This window comes from Periophthalmus magnuspinnatus, chromosome 16 (genome assembly GCF_009829125.3).
Source record: "Periophthalmus magnuspinnatus isolate fPerMag1 chromosome 16, fPerMag1.2.pri, whole genome shotgun sequence".
Classification (NCBI taxonomy): domain Eukaryota; kingdom Metazoa; phylum Chordata; class Actinopteri; order Gobiiformes; family Gobiidae; genus Periophthalmus; species Periophthalmus magnuspinnatus.
Window position 1 is genome coordinate 8814332 of NC_047141.1, and position 12769 is coordinate 8827100.

Here is a 12769-nt window from a genome sequence, read left to right on the forward strand (position 1 = left end):
TTCACTATCCATTGACAAACCTTTTAAACAAAACATAAATAATATACATTGCACCATGTTTCATAAAGTTATCAATTATGTAATGTTAAAGAAAAATAAGCTTACATATTTTTAAATAAATCTCGGTTGCGTTGTGTGACTTTTTCACCGGTGTCGTGAAAAAAGCCTGTTGTTTACCCAAAGCTGCGTTTAGCTCTGGGCTTGTTCTGCCCATAGTGTGCGTCCCCGTGGGGAGCGCTCGTCCCCGTGGGTAGTTAGTGTGGAGCTTTGTGAGACGTAGTGAAGTGTCCCTCCACATTGTGCCGCTTTGCCGTCACCACAGTCGCTCCGCAGATGAGATACGTGCAGGTTTCTTTTACAGTCTTAAATCGTTGTGAAAGTGATCTCTTTATTTTCTTCCATGTTTTGGAGTAAGAAACTGCCTTCAGCGCATCCTCACAGCCATCGCGAGCGGAGCACTGGTTTTGTCACGCACACAATACTGACCTTTGAACTGAGTAGGTCAAAGTTCACCTTAACTTATCTAAACTTCACGTATAATGAACATATGTTTAAGATATTGTCATTTTTAAATCTATATAAACGGAAGGGTGATTAAAAAAAATAGCAACAGAATAAAATAAAATTTTAGATGCAGCTCATTAGTGAGTTGTGCTATTTTTAGAACCGGTCTGCGGGCGACTCATGTGGGGCTTGGGGGCGACATGGCGCCCGCGGGCATAGGGTTGGTGACCCCTGCTTTAAGCAGTGCAGTCTCTGTGCTGTGGTGAGCTCTGAATCTAGATTGAACATTTTCAAATACATTATTGTCCTGCAGGTGGCGGCAGAGCTGTTTCACCACCACTCGTTCCAGAATTTTTGAGAGGAAGGGAAGATTAGAGATAGGTCTATCTTTCCTTTGCTTCTTCTGTTCCATGATGGGTGTGGTACACACCATGTCACCAAACAGCACAGTAACGACCTGTAGCCCTGTATATAGGCCCACTGACTGTTTACAAGACTGTAGACACCTCTGATGCTAGTTAGTGGACACACCTTGGATTAACATGTCCCTTTGGTCACATTATTTTCAGTCTTTTCTAGGGGTACCATCATTTTTGTCCAGGCCTGTTTCATGAGTTTATTTTTTTGTTATAATTCTGTTGAAAAATTGGTTGAAAAGCAATGTCTGACTTTCACCAGATAAATTTCATAGCATTTTTATTTATTACTTTTCAAGTTATTTCTGTGACCATTGTGAGTTTTTCTTTCATTAACCGAAGGGTACCAACAACTTTGTCCACATGTGTATCATGCTTTTGTATATTTATGGAAAACTGTTGTGCCAAAGCATGTGAGGTTGACTTGTCGTCTGAGTTTGAAACAGAATCATCCTGCTAACCATAAGGAGGGTTCAAATAGGGTCTAGGAGAGATCTCTAGATTACTCAAACATGCATGGATGAAATCCTTAATTTTTCAAACATTCTGCTCATCTTTATGTTCCCTGCATATTTTTGGTGATTCTCAGTGAATTTGGCTCTGAGAGGAGAAGCGACCCAGATTGACACATACAATGATCTTGGGGATGCTTCCAACGCCATTGACGGCAATCGTGAGTCTAACTACAAAAAGAGATCATGTACGCACACATCAAGCAACACTGCCCCCTGGTGGAGACTGGACCTGCATGAGACATACACAATTACCTCCATCATCATCACAAACAGAGCTGCTGTCCTGAGAGACTGGACGGGGCTGAGATCCGCGTCGGCAACTCCTTAGACAATAATGGGAACAACAATCCACTGTAGGTTTAACAGACTTTTTTAAAACTCCACTCACATGACAACTAAAATCCAGAGGTGAGAAGAGTAGCCAAAAATAGTATTCAAGTAACAGTAGTTTTTTTTTAATTAATAATTTTCAAGTAGAAGTAAAGCAGAGGTCAAAGAAATTAGTCAAGAAAGAGATAAAAAGTATTTAGGAAAACTACTACTCAAGTAAGAGGAACTTAAAGAGTAACTCTCTGGACATAACATCTGATTCATAATTTGAAGTTATGTGATGGTGTTGTTATTATGAAGCACAAAATCTATTATTTCAAAGGATAGACACAAAAATGAGGCAAATTAAATCATATTCTGAAGAAGCAGTGCAAGAAAGACAAAAGTTCAAATCACTTCATTTTGTCAACATTAAGCTTTTGTCATTTGACTTGGGAAGAATAACCAAAACCTTTACTCAAGTAAGAGTACTTTTACTTCAATGCAACTATTACTAAAGTAGGAGTAAAAGTATGTTGCTAGAAAAGTACAATTTCTTTATAAAGTTACTCAAAATAAATGTAGTGGAGTACTACCCTCCTCTGCTGAACGCTAACATCATAGTTCTTTATCATAGGCATTTCACTGTAAATGCATGTTTTTAACCTGTTCATATCTATATTCTTTCAGAGTGGCTACGATTTCCCATATCGAACAAGGCTCTTCTAAGACCTTTACTTTATCCCAACCTGTTAAAGGACGTTATGTCAATGTGTTTCAACCAGGAAACAACTTTTTGACTCTCTGTGAAGTGGAGGTCTACGGGAAAAAAGATGAAACTGAAGACAATGGTACAGCTTTTTGGCCCTTTGCCGTTTTTTGCTCTTACATTTGCATTACATTATCAATTGAGAACATCCTTTAGGCTTATCCCCAGTCAGCAGTAGAGCCTTCATAAAGACATGGGATTACATTTCTATGGGGTATTAATTGCTAACACATAACATATTTAGATCACCATGTTACCCTTTATTGTTTTGAAAATTATTTGCCAAAATCTGTCACAACACAATCAGTGTGCCTTTCACGAATGAAACTACTGCACATCAAGTTGTAGTGTATTGTTTTGTACACACGTTGTGTGTTGGTATCCGTCGGTTAATGAAAGAAAAACACAATGGTCACAGAAATAACTTGAATCTGACAAAAGTAATAATAAATTAAAATTCTATGAAATTTAACCAATGAAAGTCAGACATTGCTTTTCAACTGTGCTTCAACAGAATTCTAAAAAAAATAAACTCATGAAACAGGCCTGAACAAAAATGATGGTACCCTTAACTTAATATTTTGTTGCACAACCTTTTGAGACAATCACTGCAATAAAACCATTCCTGCAACTGTCAATGAGATTTCTGCACCTCTCAGCAGGTATTTTGTCCCACTCCTCATGAGCAAACTGCTCCAGTTGTCTCACGTTTGAAGGTCCCTTTTCCAGACGGCATGTTTCAGCTCCTTCCAAGGATGCTCAATAGCATTTATGTCAGGGCTCATAGAAGGCCATTTTAGAACAGTCCAATGTTTTCCTCTTAGCCTCTTGGGTGTTTTTAGCTGTGCGTTTTGGGTCATTGTGCTGTTGTAAGACCCATGACCTGTGACTGAGACCAAGCTTTCTGACATTGTCCAGCACATTTCTCTCTAGAATCCCTTGATAGTCTTGAGATTTTATTGTACCCTGTGCAGATTCAAGACACCCTGTGCCAGATGCAGCAAAGCAGCCCCAGAACATAAGAGCCTCCTCCATGTTTCACAGTAGGGACAGTGTTCTTTTCTTAATATGCTTCATTTTTCCATCTGTGAACATAGAGCTGATGTGCCTTGGCAAAAAGTTCAATTTTGTCTCATCTGTCCATAGGACATTCTCCCAGAAGCTTTGTGGCCTGTCAACATGTAGTTTGGAAAATTCCAATCTGGCTTTTTTATTTGTTTTCAACAATGGTGTCCTCCTCAATCATCTCCCATTAAGTCCACTTGGGCTCACACAGCGATGGATGGTACGATCTGACACTGATGTTCCTTGAGCTTGAAGTTCACCTTTCATCTCTTTAGAAGTTTTTCTGGGCTCTTTTGTTGCCATTCATATTATCCATCTCTTTGAATTGTCATCAATTTTCCTCCTGCGGCCACATCCAGGGAGGTTGGCTACAGTTCCATGGATCTTAAATTTCTGAATAATATGTGAAACTGTAGTCACAGGAACATCAAGCTTCTTGGAGATGGTCTTATAGCCTTTACCTTTAACATGCCTGTCTATAATTTTCTTTCAAGTCTCCTGAGACAACTCTTTCCTTTGTTTCTTCTGGTCCATGTTGAGTGTGGTACACACCAGGTCACTAAACAGCACAGTAACGACCTGTAGCCCTGTATATAGGCCCACTGACTGTTTATAAGACTGTAGACACCTCTGATGCTAGTTAGTGGACACACCTTGGATTAACATGTCCCTTTGGTCACATTATTTTCAGTCTTTTCTAGGGGTACCATCATTTTTGTCCAGGCCTGTTTCATGAGTTATTTTTTTTTTTATAATTCTGTTGAAAAATTGGTTGAAAAGCAATGTCTGACTTTCACCAGATAAATTTCATAGCATTTTTATTTATTACTTTTGTCAGATTCAAGTTATTTCTGTGACCATTGTGAGTTTTTCTTTCATTAACCGAAGGGTACCAACAACTTTGTCCACATGTGTATCATGCTTTTGTATATTTATGGAAAATTGTTGTGCCGGAGCATGTGAGGTTGACTTGTCGTCTGAGTTTGAAACAGAATCATCCTGCTAACCATAAGGAGGGTTCAAATAGGGCCCAGGAGAGATCTCTAGATTACTCAAACATGCATGGATGAAATCCTTAATTTTTCAAACATTCTGCTCATCTTTATGTTCCCTGCATATTTTTGGTTATTCTCAGTGAATTTGGCTCTGAGAGGAGAAGCGACCCAGATTGACACATACAATGATCTTGGGGATGCTTCCAACGCCATTGACGGCAATCGTGAGTCTAACTACAAAAAGAGATCATGTACGCACACATCAAGCAACACTGCCCCCTGGTGGAGACTGGACCTGCATGAGACATACGCAATTACCTCCATCATCATCACAAACAGAGGCGACTGCTGTCCTGAGAGACTGGACGGGGCTGAGATCCGCGTCGGCAACTCCTTATACAATAATGGGAACAACAATCCACTGTAGGTTTAACAGACTTTTTAAAACTCCACTCACATGACAACTAAAATCCAGAGGTGGGAAGAGTAGCCAAAAATAGTATTCAAGTAACAGTAATGTTTTTTTTTAATTAATAATTTTCAAGTAGAAGTAAAGCAGAGGTCAAAGAAATTAGTCAAGAAAGAGTTAAAAAGTGTTTGGGAAAACTACTACTCAAGTAAGAGGAACTTAAAGAGTAACTCTCTGGACATAACATCTGATTCATAATTTGAAGTTATGTGATGGTGTTGTTATTATGAAGCACAAAATCTATTATTTCAAAGGATAGACACAAAAATGAGGCAAATTAAATCATATTCTGAAGAAGCAGTGCAAGAAAGACAAAAGTTCAAATCACTTCATTTTGTCAACATTAAGCTTTTGTCATTTGACTTGGGAAGAATAACCAAAACTTTTACTCAAGTAAGAGTACTTTTACTTCAATGCAACTATTACTAAAGTAGGAGTAAAAGTATGTTGCTAGAAAAGTACAATTTCTTTATAAAGTTACTCAAAATAAATGTAGTGGAGTACTACCCTCCTCTGCTGAACGCTAACATCATAGTTCTTTATCATAGGCATTTCACTGTAAATGCATGTTCTTAACCTGTTCATATCTATATTCTTTCAGAGTGGCTACGATTTCCCATATCGAACAAGGCTCTTCTAAGACCTTTACTTTATCCCAACCTGTTAAAGGACGTTATGTCAATGTGTTTCAACCAGGAAACAACTTTTTGACCCTCTGTGAAGTGGAGGTCTACGGGAAAAAAGATGAAACTGAAGACAATGGTACAGCTTTTTGGCCCTTTGCCGTTTTTTGCTCTTACATTTGCATTACATTATCAATTGAGAACATCCTTTAGGCTTATCCCCAGTCAGCAGTAGAGCCTTCATAAAGACATGGGATTACATTTCTATGGGGTATTAATTGCTAACACATAACATATTTAGATCACCATGTTACCCTTTATTGTTTTGAAAATTATTTGCCAAAATCTGTCACAACACAATCAGTGTGCCTTTCACGAATGAAACTACTGCACATCAAGTTGTAGTGTATTGTTTTGTACACACGTTGTGTGTTGGTATCCGTCGGTTAATGAAAGAAAAACACAATGGTCACAGAAATAACTTGAATCTGACAAAAGTAATAAATTAAAATTCTATGAAATTTAACCAATGAAAGTCAGACATTGCTTTTCAACTGTGTTTCAACAGAATTCTAAAAAAAAAATAAACTCATGAAACAGGCCTGAACAAAAATGATGGTACCCTTAACTTAATATTTTGTTGCACAACCTTTTGAGACAATCACTGCAATAAAACCATTCCTGCAACTGTCAATGAGATTTCTGCACCTCTCAGCAGGTATTTTGTCCCACTCCTCATGAGCAAACTGCTCCAGTTGTCTCATGTTTGAAGGTCCCTTTTCCAGACGGCATGTTTCAGCTCTCTCCAAGGATGCTCAATAGCATTTATGTCAGGGCTCATAGAAGGCCATTTTAGAACAGTCCAATGTTTTCCTCTTAGCCTCTTGGGTGTTTTTAGCTGTGCGTTTTGGGTCATTGTGCTGTTGTAAGACCCATGACCTGTGACTGAGACCAAGCTTTCTGACATTGTCCAGCACATTTCTCTCTAGAATCCCTTGATAGTCTTGAGATTTTATTGTACCCTGCGCAGATTCAAGACACCCTGTGCCAGATGCAGCAAAGCAGCCCCAGAACATAAGAGCCTCCTCCATGTTTCACAGTAGGGACAGTGTTCTTTTCTTAATATGCTTCATTTTTCCATCTGTGAACATAGAGCTGATGTGCCTTGGCAAAAAGTTCAATTTTGTCTCATCTGTCCATAGGACATTCTCCCAGAAGCTTTGTGGCCTGTCAACATGTAGTTTGGAAAATTCCAATCTGGCTTTTTTATTATTTGTTTTCAACAATGGTGTCCTCCTCAATCATCTCCCATTAAGTCCACTTGGGCTCACACAGCGATGGATGGTACGATCTGACACTGATGTTCCTTGAGCTTGAAGTTCACCTTTCATCTCTTTAGAAGTTTTTCTGGGCTCTTTTGTTGCCATTCATATTATCCATCTCTTTGAATTGTCATCAATTTTCCTCCTGCGGCCACATCCAGGGAGGTTGGCTACAGTTCCATGGATCTTAAATTTCTGAATAATATGTGAAACTAGTCACAGGAACTTCAAGCTTCTTGGAGATGGTCTTATAGCCTTTACCTTTAACATGCCTGTCTATAATTTTCTTTCAAGTCTCCTGAGACAACTCTTTCCTTTGTTTCTTCTGGTCCATGTTGAGTGTGGTACACACCAGGTCACTAAACAGCACAGTAACGACCTGTAGCCCTGTATATAGGCCCACTGACTGTTTACAAGACTGTAGACACCTCTGATGCTAGTTAGTGGACACACCTTGGATTAACATGTCCCTTTGGTCACATTATTTTCAGTCTTTTCTAGGGGTACCATCATTTTTGTCCAGGCCTGTTTCATGAGTTATTTTTTTTGTTATAATTCTGTTGAAAAATTGGTTGAAAAGCAATGTCTGACTTTCACCAGATAAATTTCATAGCATTTTTATTTATTACTTTTCTAGTTATTTCTGTGACCATTGTGAGTTTTTCTTTCATTAACCGAAGGGTACCAACAACTTTGTCCACATGTGTATCATGCTTTTGTATATTTATGGAAAACTGTTGTGCCAAAGCATGTGAGGTTGACTTGTCGTCTGAGTTTGAAACAGAATCATCCTGCTAACCATAAGGAGGGTTCAAATAGGGTCTAGGAGAGATCTCTAGATTACTCAAACATGCATGGATGAAATCCTTAATTTTTCAAACATTCTGCTCATCTTTATGTTCCCTGCATATTTTTGGTGATTCTCAGTGAATTTGGCTCTGAGAGGAGAAGCGACCCAGATTGACACATACAATGATCTTGGGGATGCTTCCAACGCCATTGACGGCGATCGTGAGTCTAACTACAAAAAGAGATCATGTACGCACACATCAAGCAACACTGCCCCCTGGTGGAGACTGGACCTGCATGAGACATACGCAATTACCTCCATCATCATCACAAACAGAGGCGACTGCTGTCCTGAGAGACTGGACGGGGCTGAGATCCGCGTCGGCAACTCCTTAGACAATAATGGGAACAACAATCCACTGTAGGTTTAACAGACTTTTTAAAACTCCACTCACATGACAACTAAAATCCAGAGGTGGGAAGAGTAGCCAAAAATAGTATTCAAGTAACAGTAATGTTTTTTTCAAATTAATAATGTTCAAGTAGAAGTAAAGCAGAGGTCAAAGAAATTAGTCAAGAAAGAGTTAAAAAGTATTTGGGAAAACTACTCTCAAGTAAGAGGAACTTAAAGAGTAACTCTCTGGACATAACATCTGATTCATAATTTGAAGTTATGTGATGGTGTTGTTATTATGAAGCACAAAATCTATTATTTCAAAGGATAGACACAAAAATGAGGCAAATTAAATCATATTCTGAAGAAGCAGTGCAAGAAAGACAAAAGTTCAAATCACTTCATTTTGTCAACATTAAGCTTTTGTCATTTGACTTGGGAAGAATAACCAAAACTTTTACTCAAGTAAGAGTACTTTTACTTCAATGCAACTATTACTAAAGTAGGAGTAAAAGTATGTTGCTAGAAAAGTACAATTTCTTTATAAAGTTACTTAAAATAAATGTAGTGGAGTACTACCCTCCTCTGCTGAACGCTAACATCATAGTTCTTTATCATAGGCATTTCACTGTAAATGCATGTTCTTAACCTGTTCATATCTATATTCTTTCAGAGTGGCTACGATTTCCCATATCGAACAAGGCTCTTCTAAGACCTTTACTTTATCCCAACTTGTTAAAGGACGTTATGTCAATGTGTTTCAACCAGGAAACAACTTTTTGACTCTCTGTGAAGTGGAGGTCTACGGGAAAAAAGATGAAACTGAAGACAATGGTACAGCTTTTTGTCCCTTTGCCGTTTTTTGCTCTTACATTTGTATTACATTATCAATTGAGAACATCCTTTAGGCTTATCCCCAGTCAGCAGTAGAGCCTTCATAAAGACATGGGATTACATTTCTATGGGGTATTAATTGCTAACACATAACATATTTAGATCACCATGTTGCCCTTTATTGTTTTGAAAACTATTTGCCAAAATCTGTCACAACACAATCAGTGTGCCTTTCACGAATGAAACTACTGCACATCAAGTTGTAGTGTATTGTTTTGTACACACGTTGTGTGTTGGTATCCGTCGGTTAATGAAAGAAAAACTCACAATGGTCACAGAAATAGCTTGAATCTGACAAAAGCCTGTTTCATGAGGTTATTATTATTATTTTTTTTAAATATTTCTGTTTAAGCACGGTTGAAAAGCAATGTCTGACTTTCACTGGATAAATTTCATAGAATTTTTATTTATTATTACTTTTGTCAGATTCAAGTTATTTCTGTGACCATTGTGAGTTTTTCTTTCATTAACCGAAGGGTACCAACAACTTTGTCCACATGTGTATCATGCTTTTGTATATTTATGGAAAATTGTTGTGCCGGAGCATGTGAGGTTGACTTGTCGTCTGAGTTTGAAACAGAATCATCCTGCTAACCATAAGGAGGGTTCAAATAGGGTCTAGGAGAGATCTCTAGATTACTCAAACATGCATGGATGAAATCCTTAATTTTTCAAACATTCTGCTCATCTTTATGTTTATAACTGTCCTGTAAACCCTATATGTTTTTGGTGATTCTCAGTGAATTTGGCTCTGAGAGGAGAAGCGACCCAGATTGACACATACAATGATCTTGGGGATGCTTCCAACGCCATTGACGGCAATCGTGAGTCTAACTACATGAAGAGATCATGCACGCACACATCAAGCAACACTGCCCCCTGGTGGAGACTGGACCTGCATGAGACATACGCAATTACCTCCATCATCATCACAAACAGAGGCGACTGCTGTCCTGAGAGACTGGACGGGGCTGAGATCCGTGTCGGCAACTGCTTAGACAATAATGGGAACAACAATCCACTGTAGGTTTAACAGACTTTTTAAAACTCCACTCACATGACAACTAAAATCCAGAGGTGAGAAGAGTAGCCAAAAATAGTATTCAAGTAACAGTAATGTTTTTTTCAAATTAATAATGTTCAAGTAGAAGTAAAGCAGAGGTCAAAGAAATTAGTCAAGAAAGAGATAAAAAGTATTTAGGAAAACTACTACTCAAGTAAGAGGAACTTAAAGAGTAACTCTCTGGACATAACATCTGATTCATAATTTGAAGTTATGTGATGGTGTTGTTATTATGAAGCACAAAATCTATTATTTCAAAGGATAGACACAAAAATGAGGCAAACTGGATCATATTCTGAAGAAGCAGTGCAAGAAAGACAAAAGTTCAAATCACTTCATTTTGTCAACATTAAGCTTTTGTCATTTGACTTGGGAAGAATAACCAAAACTTTTACTCAAGTAGGAGTACTTTTACTTCAATGCAACTATTACTCAAGTAGGAGTAAAATTATGTTGGTAGACAATTACAATTTCTTCATAAAATTACTCTAAATAAATGTAACTGAGTGGAGTACTACCCACCTCTGCTGCCAATAATGGGGACGACAATCCACTGTAGTTTTATTGGGCATTGGATTTTCATAGACTGTATTTATAGATGCACATAGCTAGCCCGCTAGTCATTTCACTCCAAATAGGAAGTCAGCATGGGCACAAAGTGGTTACATTAGAGTCTGGTTCCAATTTGACTGACAAATTGTCGCCCCTCAACCTTAAATTGTTTGTTTTAACCTGTTTTATATGATTCTGGTGTTTTCATTTCACTATTGTGTCCATAAATCAAAATATGAACATTAATAACAGGTACATTAAGTCTTGCCTCGGCTTCATTTGGCTGAAGCTGAACACTATGCTGGATGTCGCACTTTCTCAGTCCACTTCCAGAGTCTATGATTCTAACACACATGACACCAAGCCTTGTCAAAGCTTGATCTTGTCCGATCTCTGAAGCTACGCAGGGCTGGGACTGGTTAGTACTTGAATTGAAGAATGCTTCACCCACATTGCCTTGTATGAATGTGGTGTGTGCGTGAGTGTTGGTTGTAGTCGGAGGGGCCGATGGAGCAGATTGGCAGCCTTCATCACTCTACCCCAGGACGGCTGTGAATACAATAGTAGCTTATCACCATCAAGTTTGGAGCGAATGAATAATTCTCTCTAAAGTGTCTTTGAATGTCCAGCATTTTCATTATGAGTGTTGTTATTAAATATACACATAATGATGCTCTTGTCTGTTTCAGAGTGGCTACGATTTCACACATCCCATCAGGTGTTTCTAAAACCTTTAAAGTTACTGGAGCTGTGGAGGGACGCTATGTGAACGTGTTCCTCCCAGGAGCAGACAAGTATTTGACCCTCTGTGAAGTGGAGGTCTACGGATACGAACAAGAAGGTTGGATTTGATTTTATTTGTTATTTTAAAGGACACATATGCAAAATTGGCTTTTTTGGGCTTTTAACAAAGTTACAACATGAGTTGTAGTTTACTTCATTCATGCTGATTGCCCTTTACAGTACGTTGTTACTGCAAACATCACAACAAGTGCTGGACAGCAGCAGAGGACGCAAAAACAAGCAGGACTTTCATTTGTGCCAAAATAGCCACACAATGGTGCTGAATCCTAGGTGTATCACCGATTAAGAAAATGAAATTGAAGAATGAAGTAATTACAGAACAATGGGTGTGTACGGGTGAAGGTGAAAACGGGGTTAGATCAGAGCAAAGGCGTCTTAAATACAGGAGTATAACGATTACTCAAACAGGCATGAATCACTAAATATAACTGAGTGGATAAATAACAATTATAACATGGTTACAAGTTTGGAAAAGTCGATTTTTGCATATTATGTCTTCTTTAAATTCCAATAACAATAGAAATGATGCATAATATTTCTTTGTCTCCATGGTAAATATGCATGTCTTCCTTCAGGTAAGCCAACTGAGCCAATAGATGAACGACCTATAGATGAACGACCTAATGCCATTCCTGGAGAGGGGCATGAGTGAACTGCTCATTCACACTTTGGACACACTTTTTCTTTACATTTTCTTCTTTATTTCCATGCTTATTAACCCTGTAGACCAGGTATCCCCAAACTGCGGCCCGGGGGCCAAATGTGGCCCTCAGACCAATTTTTCTTGGCCCTCAAGCTTTCAGTTGAACAGGCCAATATTACCTTAAACTGTACTTTTTACTGTACATTAAGCCCATATCAAATATGTAATGTGTCCCATTGAGGATGTAAGCATGAATAAAGGTCTTGTGGTTCAGTCTAACTTGTAACAATAAAGCAGATTTGAAGTATTCACTGTATTGGTGACCAGTCTATGGCCCTCAATTGGCCCTCGGCTTTGTGTTTTTATATGTGGCCCTTAAAGAGAAAAGTTTGGACACCCCTGTTGTAGACTCTCACTGGAGACATCAAAACTATGAATGGACACATATAGAATGTAGCAAATAAACAAAATCGAAATAACTCAAAACTTGTTTTAGATTTTTAATAATAATAATAACCACCCTTTGCTTTCAACCCTGGTTTGCACTTCTTGCATTTCATGACCCTGACAAGGCACAACTGTGAAGTGAAAACCATTTCAGGAGACTTCATCCTGAAGCTCGTGAGAGAAGGACAAGGGTTTA

General features: G+C 38.4%; 1 protein-coding gene across 1 annotated transcript in view; it reads left to right on the plus strand.

The window, feature by feature from the left end:
* The window catches only part of si:ch211-215k15.4 (uncharacterized), a 34653-nt gene that overhangs the window by 7634 nt on the left and 14250 nt on the right, over nt 1-12769 (plus strand). Inside the window, 10 exon segments of the mRNA XM_055227773.1 lie at nt 1510-1710; nt 1713-1788; nt 2435-2595; nt 4714-4996; nt 5644-5804; nt 7915-8197; nt 8844-9004; nt 9805-10087; nt 11369-11520; nt 12059-12131. Of these exon segments, the coding sequence (XP_055083748.1) occupies nt 1510-1710; nt 1713-1788; nt 2435-2595; nt 4714-4996; nt 5644-5804; nt 7915-8197; nt 8844-9004; nt 9805-10087; nt 11369-11520; nt 12059-12131 (1834 nt within the window).